At 43.5% G+C, this 17,276-nt stretch overlaps 3 protein-coding genes across 9 annotated transcripts in view; 1 reads left to right on the forward strand and 2 right to left on the reverse strand.

The window, feature by feature from the left end:
• uts2r2 (urotensin-2 receptor 2) overlaps nt 1-5,342 on the reverse strand; it is a 40,102-nt gene extending 34,760 nt beyond the window's left edge. Inside the window, exons 1-5 of the mRNA XM_046356907.1 lie at nt 4,782-5,342; nt 4,126-4,349; nt 3,589-3,664; nt 3,448-3,490; nt 605-669 (exon numbers count right to left, since the gene is read on the reverse strand). Of these exons, the coding sequence (XP_046212863.1) occupies nt 605-669; nt 3,448-3,490; nt 3,589-3,664; nt 4,126-4,349; nt 4,782-4,849 (476 nt within the window). The 5' untranslated portion in view covers nt 4,850-5,342. The remainder of the gene's footprint in view (nt 1-604; nt 670-3,447; nt 3,491-3,588; nt 3,665-4,125; nt 4,350-4,781) is intronic.
• hexdc (hexosaminidase (glycosyl hydrolase family 20, catalytic domain) containing) lies at nt 5,087-14,061 on the forward strand. Of its 5 annotated transcripts, XM_046356904.1 has the most exons (14): nt 5,087-5,229; nt 5,331-5,451; nt 10,526-10,627; nt 10,712-10,827; nt 10,979-11,066; nt 11,228-11,431; nt 11,606-11,789; nt 11,927-11,998; nt 12,099-12,297; nt 12,475-12,557; nt 12,652-12,730; nt 12,817-12,933; nt 13,114-13,203; nt 13,369-14,061. In XM_046356904.1, the coding sequence occupies exons 3-14, from the start codon at nt 10,538-10,540 to the stop codon at nt 13,568-13,570; spliced, it is 1,524 nt and encodes a 507-aa protein (XP_046212860.1). In that variant the 5' UTR covers nt 5,087-5,229; nt 5,331-5,451; nt 10,526-10,537; the 3' UTR covers nt 13,571-14,061. The 5 variants fall into 5 exon arrangements, with proteins under 5 accessions (XP_046212860.1, XP_046212859.1, XP_046212861.1 ...); XM_046356903.1 differs by having other exon boundaries at nt 5,093-5,451; XM_046356905.1 differs by lacking the exons at nt 5,087-5,229; nt 5,331-5,451 and adding an exon at nt 8,413-8,514.
• Nucleotides 13,646-17,210, reverse strand: LOC124040094 (cytochrome b-245 chaperone 1 homolog). 3 transcript variants are annotated; one of them, XM_046356909.1, is made up of 5 exons: nt 16,912-16,978; nt 16,747-16,780; nt 15,924-16,011; nt 15,081-15,821; nt 13,646-14,844 (listed from the first exon to the last, which is right to left on the reverse strand). In XM_046356909.1, the coding sequence occupies exons 4-5, from the start codon at nt 15,395-15,397 to the stop codon at nt 14,694-14,696; spliced, it is 468 nt and encodes a 155-aa protein (XP_046212865.1). In that variant the 5' UTR covers nt 15,398-15,821; nt 15,924-16,011; nt 16,747-16,780; nt 16,912-16,978; the 3' UTR covers nt 13,646-14,693. The 3 variants fall into 3 exon arrangements, with proteins under 3 accessions (XP_046212865.1, XP_046212864.1, XP_046212867.1); XM_046356908.1 differs by having other exon boundaries at nt 15,924-17,210; XM_046356911.1 differs by having other exon boundaries at nt 15,081-15,225; nt 15,477-17,210.
• Nucleotides 17,211-17,276: the final 66 nt, after the last annotated feature.

The following is a 17,276-nucleotide window of genomic DNA, read 5'->3' on the forward strand; positions in this document are numbered from 1 at the left end:
TGTGTTGAACATATATACCAGTATGTGGATCCATACCGGTATACCCAGGGGTTCTGTGGTTGCCATGGCGCCATGAGGTCGCCTGGGCAGAGAGCTCTGTAAATATTTCTGGAAAGATATGGACTGCGGTTTGAAGGAATGGCAGAGGCTCGCCACATACGGGACTGTTCCAGACTACTGTCGAGGTGTGGTGGTCTTGTCTGGCACTTTTACAGCCACCAAAGTATCAGCCAGGTGGGTGATGCACTTTGATAGTGGATAATACAGCGTGTCTGCGGAGGAGGAGACGGCATGCCTGATGAAGAGCTCTGGGCTTGTCTGTCTGACTGAGATTTCTCCCTGCCTGTCTGTATCATCGATACTCCCTCCGCTCAAGCTGCTGACTGCCTTTCCGAACTGCCTCAAGACATCTGAAGCTGTGGAAGACGACCAACCGTGAACTGCCAGATCTATACGTTTGTTTCTGTTTTCAAAGTGACTTTGAAATTCTTGTTTGTAATGAAAAGTGCTATTTAATTAGGATCATTAGTATGAATTTAAAAGGGGAAAAGACACTGGATCAGAGAGATAGCGAGAGGAGAGGGAGAACTTCACTCCTCCTCACCTGTAGATGTTGACAAACTGCTTCCCCATCGACAGAGCCCCAGAGTGCAGGTCCAGGATGGAAGCCTGGAGAGGCCAAAAAAAATGAGAATAAGCTAATTATTAGAACTTATTTCAGTCTACTTCTCTGCCCTTCATTTGTTATTGTTGTTTATTGGTTTATTTGGATCCCCATTAGCTTTTGCAGAATCAGCAGCTATTCTTCCTGTGGACCCCAACCAGCTAGATCACTTCCCCCAGTTCTCTTACTCCGCCAGCATACGAGAGTGAGTCTCCACCATACACACACTGGAGAGACACATACCGCATCAGCTCACACTCGCGTTCACACTTGTAAAAAAAAACACAAAACATGACAAGTAACAACACACTGATAGACAAGGACAGTCAGACAAGGACAGTCACACTACATTAAAATACAATGAGAGATATACGCATATGCATCTAAAAAACAACAATATATATAGGCATGGGTATGTGTGTCTCCCCTCACAGTTCCTGCCATGAAATTGTGTTTGATTGTTGTTGTTTTTTAAAGTAATTTGGAGATTTGCTTCCATGGGATCATGCCTCTGTATAATACTGTGCGTTGCAGTAAATTCGTTTTGGACTTAGGGAGTGTGAAGAGACCCCTGGTGGCATGTCTTGAGGGGTATGTCTGGGTGTCTGAGCTGAATGTTATTTGATTATGCACACAATCTGGAACTTTCATTACAGTAATTTTCATCATAAAAACTAGGAGAAGAAGTTCATTTCTCATCAACCTTCAACCAGGAAAGACTGGCATGCATGTTGCTGATGTTAGTTATGCATGTGCAGTTAAAGGCAAGGTGTGCTACTCTGTTTTGAGCCAGCTGCAGCTTTGCTAGGTCTTTCTCTGCTGCACTTGACCATGTTACTGGACAGTAATAAAGATGGAACAAGACCAGATCCTGAACAACTAGTACAGTAGATGTGTCAAAAAAAGCAGAACATATTTTTATAATATACATACCCCTCCCCATCCTCACAACAGCTTTGTCAATATGACTTGCCCATGATAATTGACCATCCACTGTTATACATAGGAGTTTAGCTTCCTGAACTTGCTCAATTTTCACACCCTTTATGTACAACTCCAGTTGATGTTTAGGTCTTTAGAGAAAGTTTGTACCAAATACAATGCAATTAGTAGATGTGTTTAAGACCAGTTTATTATTAATCAACCATTCTGATTGAACTGTAACTCCTTATTTAGAATTTCAGTGAGCTCACTGACTTTGGGTGGTGACATGTAGTGTGGAATTATCTGCATACGTAGTCGTTCTAATTTTGTGTAAGACCAGTGGCAAAGCATTTGTAAAAATAGAGAAGAGTAACGGCCCAAGGAAACTGCCCTGGGGGACACTGCACTGTACACATCGGATGTTAAAGAAGCTTCCACTGAATAACACTCTCTGGGTTCTATTGGATAAATAACTCTCCAACCATGTGATGACAGTTGATGTAAAGCAATAGCATTTACAGCAACAACCTGGGGAATAGTTACCGGGGAGAGGAGGGGGATGAATGAGCCAATTGTAAGCTGGGGATGATTAGGTGGCCATGATAGTTTGAGGGCCAGATTGGGAATTTAACACCCCTACTCTTACGATAAGTGCCATGGGATCTTTAATGACCTCAGAGAGTCAGGACACTTGTTTAACGTCCCACCCGAAAGACGGAAACCTACACAGAGTAGTGTCCCCAATCACTGCCCTGGGGAATTGGAATATTATTTGTTTTAGACCAGAGGAAAGAGTGCCTCCTACTGGCCCTCCAACACCACTTCCAACAGCATCTGGTCTCCCATCCAGGGACCAGTCCTGCTTAGCTTCAGAAGCAGGCCAGCAGCGGGATACAGCAGCATACCATCCTGGCATTGTATTTGGCCAAACACAATTCTCCCAGCAAACTGATTGGGTGGCTGTTAGATACAGCAAAGGGTGCTTTACTATTTTTAGGCAGTGGAATGACTTTAGCTTCCTTCCACACCTGTGGACACACACATTCCTTTAGGCTTTGGTTAAAGATTTAGCAAATAAGGGTGGCAATAGTCTGCTACCATTCTTAATACTTTCCCATCAAGGCTGTCTATACCTGCTGGCCTATCATTATTGATGGATAACAATAGTTCACCTCTCCCGCACAAACTTGACCAGATTGAAAATGGCAATCCTTTTCTTTCATATTAGATCTTACATACAAAAATATGATGTTTCACTGTTGTCATTTCACTTCTGAGTTTCCACTTTACTAGTGAAAGTGATTGAACTGCTTGGCAATATCAAGAGGTTTTGTTAGGCTAGACTTTTAGGGTATGGCAGTATCCCAGGACAGATAGTAGCGGTCCCAGCAACTGAGGCTAACCACGTCACGGGATACAAATTAAACAGTTGTGTCAGCTACCCAGGGATACTCTGCTCTCTCTTAGCCAGTAAATAAACCATGTTAAATTTTTCAGATGTCCCCTGTTTCTTCCACTACCGTCACTACAGTATCTTAACAGGCCATTAACAATAATTTATTATGGCTGTGGACCCGATCTACAGGAGGTGGAGGGAAGACTCAATGGTGAGGGGTCAACTAAACAGCCTGGTACGATAGCATTACACACTAATAACTGTATCAGCCTGTCTGAACTTAACTTTGTATGTTGTACCCATAGAATTCGGAATTAGAATTTAATAAGATATCTATGGTTGTACCACACTGACCTCTAGTGGAGACAGAGGGAAGCTACAACTGAAATCTGAGCAACAGTCTTCATGGTAGCTTTAGGTCCTGTTTAAGTTCAAATATGCATTACTAAAAGTAGATACTCACCCCTCCATCTGAACCAGCTAGGGCCAGACCCCTCTCTGCCAACCTGCAGGAGTAGAGAAATAAGTTACAGAGAAATGGAAAGAGAGAGGGAGGGGGGTGGGAGCTATGGACAGAGACGAAAGATGGTATAGAATCCCTCACCGCCTGAGGGCCATGGCCTCCTCCCTGGTCACCGAGTTGTCTGTGACGGCTCGGCCACATGTTTTGGGAGTGCATCCTGGGAAAAAGAGTCTCTCACATCATCTGCAACATCACAGTAGAAACTTCAGCCTACCTCCTGCCTACTTCCTGGATCATGTCCTATACTGATTTTAATGGGATTCAAGATTAAAATGTACTTTGACCCAATGGCTTTTTGAAAGGTTTCCAATTACAAAAAAGCAATCTAAAACATTAATGAAAGGCATCAGGTAAAAGTAAACTAATCCACGAATACAAATATAATATTAAAATGATCATGTTCTAATAAATTTCATTATATAATCTTAAAAACAGTATGGGACATGATCAAGGAAGTAGGCGGGAGTTTTATAGGGTATTCCCCAACTAGGGAAAGAAAGTGTGCAGGCTTTTATTCTAACCGTGCACTAACGCATCTAATTCAACTAAACTCTTCATATGGCATGCATCATTTTTAGATTGTGGCTTTAATACAAATATGTGTTGTTTTAAACCCACCTGGGTAGCGTTTGTAGTTCTCATAGTCCTCAGAACAATCCACAGTGTAGACCCTGGTCTGAGCAACCACCTCAGCCTGTCTGACCAGGGTCTCTGTGGTGTAAGGGTCCCCTGAGGCCAGGTAGAGCCAGGTGAGGGTTCCTACCACAGCCAGGGCCACCACCACTACGAGCAGAGAGCCACGGGACACCCGCCATGCAGACGCCTGCCTCAGAGCATTACCCCTGGGAGAGGACAGGAGAGAGGAAGTTTGGTTTGATTGTCCTGCAGTGAAAGGAGAACAGAAAGAAATACTTCCCTCTTCCACCCATTTTATTATCACACACAAATATATATATATGTCTGCCGAACGAATAGCCAATACAACTAATTTTACCTCGGTGCCGAACGGAACCAAAACCTACTGGCTCTCTAGGAAGTTGGGTAAAAAAATATAGTACTTTCCTGGGGATATTTTGTTTCAAATTTAGAACAAACCGCACAGACAACCGGTAGAGTAAATTCAAATGTAATTTTATTCAATATTCTGGTGTGTAAGGAACATTTACACGATTTTGCACTCCAATGTTTCAGGATGTGTATATATATCAATTCATTGTGTATTACATTGCCTGTTTAATCAGACTAGCACTGGCCATGCATGTCGTTGACGTTACCTTTTGATCTTTTTCTCAATCCCGTTGGCGTCTGGGACTTTTGGATTTCCTCGCCGTTGTATCGTCATTGTATAATGCAAAACCTTTTTCAGTGGACATTCATAAAGCTATATAGCTAGCTACTTCTTTTCATGCAGAAATAGTAGTGGATTTCAGATTACCACTACTCGGCATTGCTTCCTGGTCAATGCGTAACAGTCCATCTGGTTGGCTCCTGAAGAATGAAACCCGCGTTTTAATTGGACCACATCACGAAAGTCTATTGCTCTGCAGGCCAAGTCAAAGTCAATCAACTGACTATCAGCACCTCAATCTGTTTACATTGATGGGTGTGTAGTCGCTGGTGCGATGTCGCCTGGGTGCGTTCATCGTTTGCTATGTTGCGCGACGGTTTGTACTGAACAACACGTTTCCCCAAAACGGTGCACACTCTTCAACAACTTTTGAGGTACGTTTGCTCCCGTTTCGTGGGTGTGGTCAAATACGAACTATTATATTGACAAGAAAGCCGAGTGACCGCTCTAACAATGCAAATACATGTCCTCGAAGATGGAAGGCAGGCGGGAGGAGAAAAGATCAGGTGGGACCATTCTAGCCAATGAGAGGGCAGATGCCACGGACGCAAGACTACCCTCTCGCATTCAGGATTTTAATTTGATGGCAGATCAAGGTACTGTAAGCATTACTTCAAGAACACGATCCCCCATGATAGAGAATTAAACCCAGTCATGGTACCAGTAGTTTCATATTTTCCACCAGATGTATATCATTGAACTGATTGCTTTAAAATAACACACATACTAAGTTAAAAGCATAATTAAGTTGCTAATGGAAGCCTGTAGTACCTCGGTCGGCCTTCAATTTGAGATACTCAATGAGAGGGAGTGGCACCGCTATGTTCTGACTGGGTCAGAGATATGGTGATGGAGAAGAAATTGTGTGTGGAGCATAGCGGTAAAAAAATATATAGTGGGGAGTAGGAAAAGGAAAGGGAGTAGGGGTTTGAAGGGGAGCGAGAATTCTATGGAGGCAGAGATGAAGAAAAAAGGAAGTTTGAGGAGAGCAATATAGTTGAAGTAGAGACTGCCAAAGAAGGAAAATATAAATCGCGAGAGGAGCATGGGGTGATTCTGAACTTTAGGGAGAACGGGAGAGTTTGGGTGATGAGGCTGATAAGGTTAACGGCTGTGATAAAATATTTGATTGGGGGAGTTGTCAATGCTAAAGTGTTAAGAGATGGAAGCTTGTTGGTGTTCTGTAAGCAGGGTTGGGTAGGTTAATTTCTAAATGTTAGTTACCTGTCAAATTGTAGTCAGTAATGTAACTTTTACCCAAACTCAGTAATGTAATCTGATTACATTCTGTTACTTTTAGATCACTTTCCCCTTAAGATGCATTAGAAGAAGACACAAATGTATGTTCCCAATTGAATGACATCTATTGCAGGATAAATCAATGTTAAAGTTTACATAGCTGGTGGGACTATAATTTGTTTTTCAACAGGACAATGTCCCAACACAACTCTAGGCTGTGTAAGGGCTATTTTAACAAGAAGGAGAGTGATGGAGTGCTGCATTAGATGACCTGGGCTCCACAATCACCTGATCTCAACTCAATTGAGATGGTTTGGGAGGAGTTGGACCACAGAGTGAAGGAAAGCAGCCCACAAGTGCTCAGCATATGTTGGAACTCCTTCAAGACTGTTGGATAAGCATTCCAGGTGAAGCTGGTTGAGAGAATGCCGAGAGTATGCAAAGCTGTCATCAAGGCAAAGGGTGGCTACTTTGAAGAATCTAAAATCTATTATGATTCTTTTAACAATGTGTTTGGTTACTACATGATTCCATGTGTTATTTCATAGTTTTGATGTCTTCACTATTATTATACAATGTAAAAATATATATATATATATATAAATAAATGGATGTAGCAACTACGTATTGCCCCTTTTTAAGTCTATGAAAAGTGTGTGAGTTTGAGCATGTGCCCATTAGGCCTATGGCTTTTTTTATCAGCATGAATTAGATTGAGCAATAAAGGGCCCACTTTTATTCCATAGGCTGTCCACTGGTTTCAAAAACAAAGATTGGTTGCCGACAGCAGTCGCACCATTGGAAGACATAGCTTGGTCTGTAGCCTACGAAACCTATTTGTGATCGTTTTCCCGCGATCAATCAAACACATTTGGTGTGTCATCATTGTGATCTCTGACTTGTGGTCAGACTCTCTCAGGTGGAACAAACTTAAACTTGTGCCTTTTTTAATGCTGATTTGAATGCCATTGAGAAAAGAGTGTAACATTTTTTTTTTACTCGCTAAAAAGTCATTTACAATTTAAAAGTAATCCTCAAAGTAATCTAGTTTTTCAGAAGTATCTGTAAACTGATTACAAGATTTCTGCTGGTAACGTAACGGATTACATGTCTAAGGACACGGCGCAGAGGAAAAAAGCTCTCCAGATTAAAGCAAATAGGGAAGTGTAAGGTGGTGTCGAGCAGCTGGACTGATCAAGCAGGGAAGACGTGGATGAAAGGGGTGGAAACAGGAGTGCCTCTGAGTGTTAGCATTAAAGAGGTAAGCGACATCTTGAGTGGAGGCGTTCTAGTGAATGTTCAAAGGTCGCAAGCAACAAGGGGTGGAGTTAGGGTAGATAGTCCATCTATTCTGTTACATTTCAAGGACAGGGTACTGCCAAATAACATTGCCATAGGATATATAAGTTATGTGAGGATTTACATACCAAAGCCTTTAAGATTATATAACTGCCAGATGTTAGGGCATGTTGCAACAGCCTGTAAAGAGAAAAAAAGTGTGGAGGGGAGCATGGGAATGGGCAGTGTGGGGATGGTGTACAACCAATGTGCTACAGCTGAGTTTATCATACAGGAATATTTAGTGGTTTGTAGGGACATATATGGGGGGGGGGCACCCTCATAAAGCAAGGACTTCCTTACAGGATGTTAGGCAAAGGTATTGAACAGGAATATGTGGTGTTGAGAGGAGGGGTGCTAGTGGTAGTGAACTACTATAATCCAGGTCAGATATTGGACCTGGATGTGCTGGAGAGGGTGGAGGGCCAGGATAGAAGTAGGGTAATGTGGTGTGGGGAGTAGGCAGGTAGGTGTTTGGAAGGGCAAAGTGGGATCCGTTTCAGGTGCGGAGTGAGCAGGTGATGGCTCGTGTGTATATGAAAGGGGATGTGGATAGTATGAATAACTGGGTGAGTTAGAGGGGGCTACTGAGGCTATACCTAAGAGTTCAGGGAGGAGAAGGAGGAAAGCAGTCCCATGGTGGACGGAGGAGTGTGGGGCTATGGTGAGGAGTAGTAACAGGGCATTTAGAGTACTGCAAAGCACACACAACTTCCAACACCTGATTCAGTATAAGCAGGCCCTGGTGAGGAGAACTATCCGTCAGGCAAAGAGGCCATGTTGGCATCGGTTCTGTGACGCCATTGGGAGGGCGTCAATTGTGGGAGAAGTGTGGGGGATGAGTGGGGTCAGAAGGGAGTGGGATTATCCAGTGTTGACGAGTGGGGAGGAGGTGGCAGTAACAGATAAGGCAGAGATGATGGCGAAGGCATTTGTCCAAGTGCATACTGTAGCTCTGCAAATTTGTCAGAGGGGCAGAGAGAAAACGAGAGAGGAACACCATGGAGTGCTGGATAGGAGGGAGGATGTAAATGATGTGTTGAATGCACCATTTACCATGGCAGAGATGAAAAGGGCAATAGGTAAGTCTCGGTTAACTTCACTTGGGAAAGAAGAGGTGTGCTATGTTATGTTGGCCCATCTTTGTGATGAGGCACTGGGTAAAGTATTGGTGTTGTACAACAGAGTGTGGGAGGAGGGGAAACCCACAGGCAGCTGGAAGGAGGCAGTAGTGGTACCAATCTGGAAGCCAGGGAAGGACCCAACGAGGCCAACTAGCTAACGGCCAATAGATTTAACATCACATGTACAGTACATTTGGAAAGTATTCAGAGACCTTGACTTTTTATACATTTTTTTAAACGTTACAGCCTTATTCTAAAATTAATTTAATTGTTAACAAAAGCAAAAACAGACAAAGCAAAAACAGGTTTTTAGAAATAAAAAAATTGAAATATCTCATTTCCATAAGTATTCAGACACTTTATTCAGTACTTTGTTGAAGCACTTTTGGCAGCGATTACAGCCTCGAGTCTTCTTGAGTATGACTCTATCAGCTTGGCACACCTGTATTTGGGGGAGTTTCTCCCATTCTTCTCTGCAGATCCTCTCAAGTTATGTCAGGTAGGATGGGGAGCGTTGTGCACCTCTATATTTTAGGTCTCTCCAGAGATGTTTAATCGGGTTCAAGTCCTGGCTCCGGCTGGGCCACTCAAGGACATTCAGAGACTTGTCCCGAAGCCACTCCTGCATTGTCTTGGCTGTGTGCTTAAGGTTGTTGTCCTGTTGGAAGGTGAACCTTCGCCCCAGTCAGAGGACCTGAGTGCTCTGGAGCAGGTTTTCATCAAGGATCTCTCTGTACTTTGCTCCATTAATCTTTCCCTCAATCCTGACTAGTCTCCCAGTCCCTGCAGCTAAAAAACATCCTTACAGCATGATGCTGCCACCACCATGCTTCACCGTAGGGATGGTGCCAGGTTTCCTCCAGACGTAATGCTTGGCATTCAGGCCAAAGACTTCAATCTTGGTTTCATTAGACCAGATAATCTTGTTTCTTGTGGTCTGAGAGTCTTTAGGTGCCTTTTGGCAAACTCCAAGCGGGCTGTAATGTGTATTTTACTGAGGAGTGGCTTCTGTCTGGCCACTCTACCATAAAGGCCTGATTGGTGGAATGCTGCAGAGATAGTTGTCCTTCTGGTATGTTCTCCCATCTCCACAGTGGAACTCTAGAGCTCTGTCAGATATTGAGCTGCAGATACCCAGACTTGGAAGATGGTAGCATGCTGAAATGGCACTTCCTGATCTTCAAGTGCGCTACTAAGTATTCTGATAGGAGACGCAATCGTATGGGGTGACGTCATCGTTCATATTTTCTACAGTCTATGGCAGATAAGCTTGTGAACAACAGGTGCCTGGTTTGTACTTGCAAAACAGGTCTACCAGTAAATAAAAATGTACAGGCAACCGACAAAAATTAGAAAGTCTGGAAAGAATATGTATTATTTTTGACCAAGTCCACCTCTTCGGCATCTCCATCAATAAAATCAGTCGTTACTGCCGCGCACAGAGTAGTTTACAGAGTTTCCTTTTTTACCCCGGTAGAGTTGGTGGCGGTAATGCACGATAAATATTGGATGCCAACCGCCGTTAAATTTAATCGAAGAAGAAAACTTCCCTAGATTTGGCGCATGAGCACTTGGTCAAAAACAATAACGATTCTTTCCTGACAAGGCATATTTTCGGTTGCTTGTACATTTGTAGTTAGATACAGGGCGGGACTGCAGTAAATAAAGATAGTTGCTCAGCGAAACTCCATATTTTGTGAGTAACAAACGTATTTTGACATTATACTGCTTTCAGAGCTGTCTAATGGAAACAAACATGGTAGCTTTCTGGGCTAGAAAGGCGACTAGTCAAATTCATCGTCTTCTCTGACCAGACCTGACCTGGTTCAGCCTAAATGCAAATTGTATGAATGTAAAGGCAACGTTTGTATAGTAGGCTACTCCTTTCATTATCAAAAGTCGAGCATTGTATTGTAATGGTAATTTATGCATGATCATTGTACATAGTAATTTACTTGCTGCTCTCCAGATTTCAGCTACAATGGATGCTTTACCAGCATGGCCCAAGGGGAAGAAGCTGGTTCACCTGGATCTGAAAGGAGCACCTCCTAGAATTGATTACCTGCACAAGGTAATAGCACTGCTCACCTATCTCTTCCTTATTTGTGTGTTGAATGCAAGAGGTCTGTCTGACATTACCGTTCCCTCTCTCCAGCTGATTGGTCTTTTTTCTGGTCTGGGTGCTAACGGTATATTGGTGGAGTATGAAGACATGTTCCCCTATGAAGGCGAGCTGAAGGTGCTGCAATCCACTCAGCATTCACCATACAGGTTGGGCTATACACATCCACCATACAGGTTGGCCTAAAGCCAATCACTGATATCAACTGTTATCCTCGAACATCACTATCTTGGCCTCGCTAGAAAATGAGAAAAAAATGGTTCTTCCTGACAGGTAATGATTCTCCTCTTTCTGCTGCAGTCGTGAGGAGGTCCTGTCCATTCAGGAAGTGGCCAAGTCCCAAGGGTTAGAGGTCATTCCTCTGGTGCAGACGTTTGGACACATGGAGGTGAGAGAGGGGGAACACATGTCTGCCTCCCACCTGTTCATATCATACCCCACTTAAGAATCAGAGAGATTGAGGCCAATTTATGTTGTTGCATGTGGTTGTATTGTCTTAGTATCTTTGATATTCTTGTCTTTCTTTGCCTCTATCACTCTCTCTCACAGAACTTCTCACCCCCACCCCACCCCCCCCCTCTCTCTCAGTTTGTGTTGAAGCACAAGTCGTTGTGGGGGTTGAGGGAGGTGGGCCACTGCCTGGGCACTCTGAACCCCCACAGAGAGGAGGGTGTGAGGCTGGTAGAGGAGATGCTTCGCCAGGTGGTGGAGCTCCACCCAGGCAGCACCAGCCTGCACATTGGAGCTGACGAGGTGAGGCCTGGTATTTGGATCCTTTTCGAATAAAAAAAAAAAAGTGCAGACGAAGGGGAGGAGGTGAGGAAAGGAAGCCATAATGAGATGCATACAAGATTGAAATAACTTTCTAATGATGAACAATGCATGACACCACTTTAATTGTAAGCCCCCCCCCCAATGCATCCTCAGGTGTACCTCCTAGGTGAGGGAGAGGAGTCTAGACGCTGGCTGAGCACACCTGGCCGTACAGTACAGCAGCTGTTCCTCAGTCATGTGACCAGGGTAGCAAAGGGCGTCAGGGAGGCGTGGCCAAACCTCAACATGATCATGTGGGACGACATGTTGAGAGGGATGGACCACGACACACTGAAAGGTAAGGGTACAGGCTCTTAAAGTGATAGTTCTGCAAAGTTACACAAACAATAATTTCAATGTTTTAGCCTGAAAGTAGTCTATGGGCCAGAAAAGTTTGCAATCCACTAACATTTGCTGCTTTTACCTGTTTGCCAGGCAGTGGTTTAGTAGGATTGGTCCAGTTGATGCTGTGGGACTACAACCCCACCCTAGATGTGAAAAACACGGGTAAGAACTAGTGGTTTTACTAGAACAGTTTCACTATGCACATAGACAAACACTATTTGTGCTTAATGTCAATGTTTCCCATCTCCTTTCCCCTCTCCAGTATATCTATTGGAGAGGTACAGTGGTGCAGGGCTGTCAGAACTGTGGGCAGCCAGTGCCTTCAAAGGCTCTACTAATGTCCACACCTGTGTGACCAGCACACAGAGACATGTGGACAACCATCTACAGTGGCTACAGGTGGCAGCAGCCCTGCCTGAAGGCATACACATGCTGGGCATCGCCCTCACTGGCTGGCAGAGGTGAAATGGAGAGAATTCACTTGTTTTCATCGAAATTATTGTGTCATGGGGCAAAATCAGACTTGTCTGACGCATTGTATGATTTAGACTTTTGTGTAAATCATGGGATGTTTGTGCCGAAATGTATGATGTTATGATTTAGCCATAATCTATTTAATAATCTTATTTCAACAATAGATATGACCACCTGTCTGTGCTGTGTGAGTTGCTGCCCCTAGCTCTGCCCTCCCTGGCCTCCAGTCTACAGACACTCACACATGGTCAATACTTTTCTCCATATACACTTTGATGTGATCCTTGAGGTATTGTAATGGCACCTGACCCGTGTTGATGGTGGTTCTGTGTGTGCTACAGGCCAGTTCAGCCCGGAGGCTCAGAGCAGGGTGACAAAGACTTTGGGCATCTCTTCTGTAGAGGTAGAAACCATGGAAAGGTGAGACCCTTCATAACAGAAAATGCTCCTCTGTTATAAGGGGATTGTGTTTTTAATCCTAAAAGTGTCTGTCTCTCTGTGCCCAGCCCTAGCTCCACTACAGGTGACTCTGTGCTGTTTCCAGGGAGGAGGTTGGCAGAGCTGGTTGTGGAACTAACAGCAATACTGCAGTCAGAAGAACTCCGCCATTTTGAAGACAACATGTGAGTGAAGCCAGCAGCCACATGGGCTGGAACTAAAGCCTGCACACCCTGTAGCACTCTAGAAAGAGACTTTATGACCACTGCAATAAAGGCACACTTAATGATTTCTTGATTACTTCTATAAAATCTTTGAATTAAAGAGCTCTCTAACCTTGACACATATTGCTCTGTGGTTCTCAGGTTTGTGAGAGGCTGGTTCACTCCTTACCACAGACAGAGAAAGATAGTCAGCCCACTTATTGCTCAGCAGTTACAGTGTCAAGCCATGACGTAAGCATCTGAATGTTTGTTTTCCACCACCGTTTACCCGCTAAGAAAGGTTTTTCACTCCCTCATATAGTTTTTTTTTTTTTAAATGAACCCGAACAACCCTCCCCCTAAACAAAAAGAAATGTGCTCACCCGTGTTTCTTTCAACCACCCTCCTCTCCCCCAGATTGTTGGCTCTTGTGGAGCAGAGAGTGGCGATGGTGAAGAAGGAGATGGTGCGTCTGTACCCAGCCTCCACAGCTCAGGAGTGGGTAGAGCAGCATGTCAGCCCCGTGGTGGCTCCCCTCCAGAGGGTCCTGGAGGACATCAGAGCCAGCCTACTAGAGATGGTACCCCAGATCGTCTCAGCTTCTATGGTTGGGCAGTAAAGTTTAGCCTGGGTCCGGAAAGCGATCTATCCGTGCAGACTTCATACAGTGAGGTCCAAGAGGTAGTGAGAAAATTATTCCATGATTTTCAAAAAGCAACTTTTATTTAATTCTGTTTGTTAACAAAAAAAGCAAAAATAAATGTATAAAAGTTTTTTTGTTTTTTTTTAAGTAAAAAAAAAAAAAAGACTAGGCAAACCAGTACCTGAAGTCATCCAGCAACACACACTAACTGGACACAAAATATCTCATGCATTCTTTCTTTCAAGCAACAGAAGGCATCTACACTCACCTTCCTCTTGCCAACAGATGCAGTAACTTAATACAGTCCAGATACAATGTAATACAGTTTATTTGTCAAACATACATATTGTTATTAACACATTTGTCTATGGACAGGAATGTTACCTGAGACTGGTCTTTCGTTTTGTGTATATAAGGCCAGATGAAATCTGTAGTTTACCCTATGAATAATAAATCAATCAAATGTAGTTATTACACCCTTTTTTACATCAGCAGATGTCACAAAGTGCTATACATAACCCAGCCCAAAACCCCAAACAGCGGGCAATGCAGATGTAGAAGCTGTTAGATTAAGTTCATTCTAGAGGTTTTGCCTCCCCAGATTCTGTCTGACCCTAGTGATGGGACCCATCAATGCTGAAAGACATGCAAGTATTTACTTTAACATAACAGGCAAACATTCTTAACTGATCCCTGGAAATCCATGCTTGATTATAGTTTACAGTCACATGCATTCAGATGGATGGATGGATGGTTGCAGTGAGTAGAGACAATCCTACTAGACCAAGATTATCACTTGGGAGGTCTCAAACACACTGTGTTCCCTAAACTGTGGGAATGTTTTGAATGAGTATTTCACACATACTGATTACATTTAAATAGAAAGGCACTGTAATTATAGGGTTGAGTCTAATACAGTAATGATTGTTTTTGAAGAACAGGCAACACAAACTATGAATTTGTTTAAATATTCTGTGGAAAACTCTACCATTGAAGTGTATTTAAGGCAATTTATAGTATTAGGGATACTACAAAATGCTGTAAAATATATTTGGGTGCATTTCAAGTCTGCTGTGGCTTCCCCTCATCTCTTTTCCTTCTACTGCACTGAGTCCCCCTCTTCTCCGGAGTCAGTGCTGCGGTTCAGTTCATCTTCCTCCCTGACTGCCTCTTCCTCCTGCTCCCAGTGACGCTGCAGCTCCTCCAGACCCAGGAAACGCTTGAGCAACGAAGCCACTGCCTCCACATCACTGATGGAGAGGGGGAAAGAACAGGATCAAACAACTAGTTGTGATCAAAAATAGACAGCAAGAATATTTTGACAATCAAAACACTAAATACATTTGTCTAATTTTACTTCTGTTCCATGCCATTCTTGAACTGTTATAGTAAATATTCTACAATGTGTTCAGATCCTGGGAAACCTGTGTTCTGATCCTTTAACACACATCTTCCATGTTAGGGTCTTATAATAGACCTATCTCACCTGTGTCCCCCCATGGTGGTGCTCTGTGTGAGGGGGTAGGAGAAACCTGTAGCCAGTCGCAGCACCAGCAGGTAGCCCTTCCCTAGGTAGCGCACCTTCTCCTCCTGAACACATACGTCACGCAGGTGCCTCATGTCCATCACCACTGAAAGACCGAGACCGGAGGAGAGGAAGGGTATGGGGCAGGTGACGGAAGGGCGACAACAGGAGAGGGAGGGTATGTGAGGGAGATGGAAGGGAGCAATAGAAGGATGGAGACAGGGAGAGACCCCGTTGGAAGACCCCTGCGCTAACTGGATTCCAATCGTAAAACTCATCCCATCTGATCTACCCTTATTGGTAAAGGAGGTTCCATGTGAAAGTACTGTACAGGACACATTAGGTGATGTTTCTCACCTTTCTCCTGGCCTCTGCTACACATGGTGAGAATCAGAGCATACAGACTGAAGGTCTACAGCTCTATCACTTTCTTGGTTTTATCAAACACTGCCTCCTCCCACTCCTCCATATTCTGCATGGCCACGACAGACAGCCCGTCACGTAGAAAAGCTTCCACAGGATACAGTCTGGAAAGACCAGAAAATGGGGACGAGAGACAGGCAGACATTTTTTTCCCCCATTCTGTCTTAATGATGTAATTGATGACGGATTCAAGACGGGACAGGCTGACGCTGGTGATGCCTGTAAATAAGGTTGTACCAGAGCTGTAGTATGCAGCAGCCAGGCCAATGGACGCAATACCTGAAATCAGAAAAAGGACCAAATGCTGGGGCAATTTATTTTCTGACATTGCATTCAAAGAAATAAACTCAGTAAATATACACACACACATCATGATCCTACCTATGAGCAGCGACCAGGAGCGGATGCCAGGCGACCTCTTCAGGTATAACATGTTTGTGGTGTGCTCCTCTTCCTGCATATACCCCATCTTACAGACCGACAGGCAGACATGACCAAATTGTATACAATATGGATAGGCAAAAGCTATATAATATAAAGAACCATTGCTTACTCTTGTAATTCTGTGCTTACTTCAAGGAAAGAGGGAGGATGTATGTCAGAAGTAGAACATGGCCATGTTGGTTCAATATTGAAGTTATGAATAATGATCACAGATGAATGGAAGTCAGGATGTTTAAACAGGGAAATTGTCCGTGTTGAGGAAATGGGGAAACAGATCTGAAATACAAAATGCTATGTTTTACTTCTGACAGATATCCCCCTTCTCTCTAAGAGCAGTGTTGCCAGGTCAAGCAAAATTTCCAGACCAATGACAACTCAAAAAGTGCCCAAAAGGCCTGAAAACAAGCTCCTTTTTTCACAGCAAGAGGAGTTGCCATTTATATTGTAAACCCCTTTTCCATAATGTTACCGAGACAATTAAATATTATCGTAGTAACTTGTAACGACGTTGGAAGCTAAATTCAGTTTTCATAATCATTATTGCAAGCTGTGCTTTAGACCGCTGCGCCACTCGGGAGTCCAACAGTTCATCTACTCCAGTAGCTCTCCAGACAACCTCTACATTAGATGAAAACTGTAACATTAAAGGGAATGGAATAAGTTATTCTGCAATGTATGTCACTACTTGCGCGCGTGCCAGTAGCTGTAGTGCTCTCTCAACTCACACACACACACCCCTCCGGTCCCCCCAACCACTCACAGTAACAACCTGCCTCACAGTCAGCAGCAGGTCCCTGTGAAATATATATTTTAAGATATATGTATAATTATATTCGTTATGAAGGTATTCAATTACAAACAATGAAAACGTTAATGAAAGGCATCAGATATAAGTAAATTAATCCACGAATATAATTTTACATACATCTTCAATGACTGCGTTTTCATGAATTTGATTAATATAACTTTGAATGCCATTCAAAAACAGTGGGCATGATCCAGGAAGTAGGCGGGGCATTCATAGTGTTGCCGATCACTCATTCATCATCTCGCCTATAATCCATTTCTCTCCTACCTTACACTTTCAACTGGAATCCTAAAATGATACACGCTGAATAATGTGTCAAATCGGCTTAATGATAGCGACAGTTACATGTCTAACATTTTAGAGAAGTCCCAATTAATTTCATTTTACAGTAACAACGCACAGTGGGAATGTGTTGATTTCTTCCGGGTTACGTCTATGCTGATTAGATGATGACAGGAGCCACCCCTCATGATAAAAAATGT

The sequence above is a fragment of the Oncorhynchus gorbuscha genome, linkage group LG07 (assembly GCF_021184085.1).
Source record: "Oncorhynchus gorbuscha isolate QuinsamMale2020 ecotype Even-year linkage group LG07, OgorEven_v1.0, whole genome shotgun sequence".
In the NCBI taxonomy this organism is placed as follows: Eukaryota; Metazoa; Chordata; class Actinopteri; order Salmoniformes; family Salmonidae; genus Oncorhynchus; species Oncorhynchus gorbuscha.

Excerpts from the sequence above, each read along its gene's own strand:
- hexdc (XM_046356904.1), top strand. The coding sequence starts at position 10,538 with ATGGATGCTTTACCAGCATGGCCCAAGGGGAAGAAGCTGGTTCACCTG. Across the intron at positions 12,731-12,816 it reads GAGGTAGAAACCATGGAAAG|CCCTAGCTCCACTACAGGTG; the intron begins GTGAGACCCTTC and ends CTCTGTGCCCAG. Across the intron at positions 13,204-13,368 it reads TTACAGTGTCAAGCCATGAC|ATTGTTGGCTCTTGTGGAGC; the intron begins GTAAGCATCTGA and ends CCTCTCCCCCAG.
- LOC124040094 (XM_046356908.1), bottom strand. The coding sequence starts at position 15,397 with ATGAGTTTTACGATTGGAATCCAGTTAGCGCAGGGGTCTTCCAACGGG. Across the intron at positions 14,845-15,080 it reads ACCACCATGGGGGGACACAG|TGATGTGGAGGCAGTGGCTT; the intron begins GTGAGATAGGTC and ends CCTCTCCATCAG.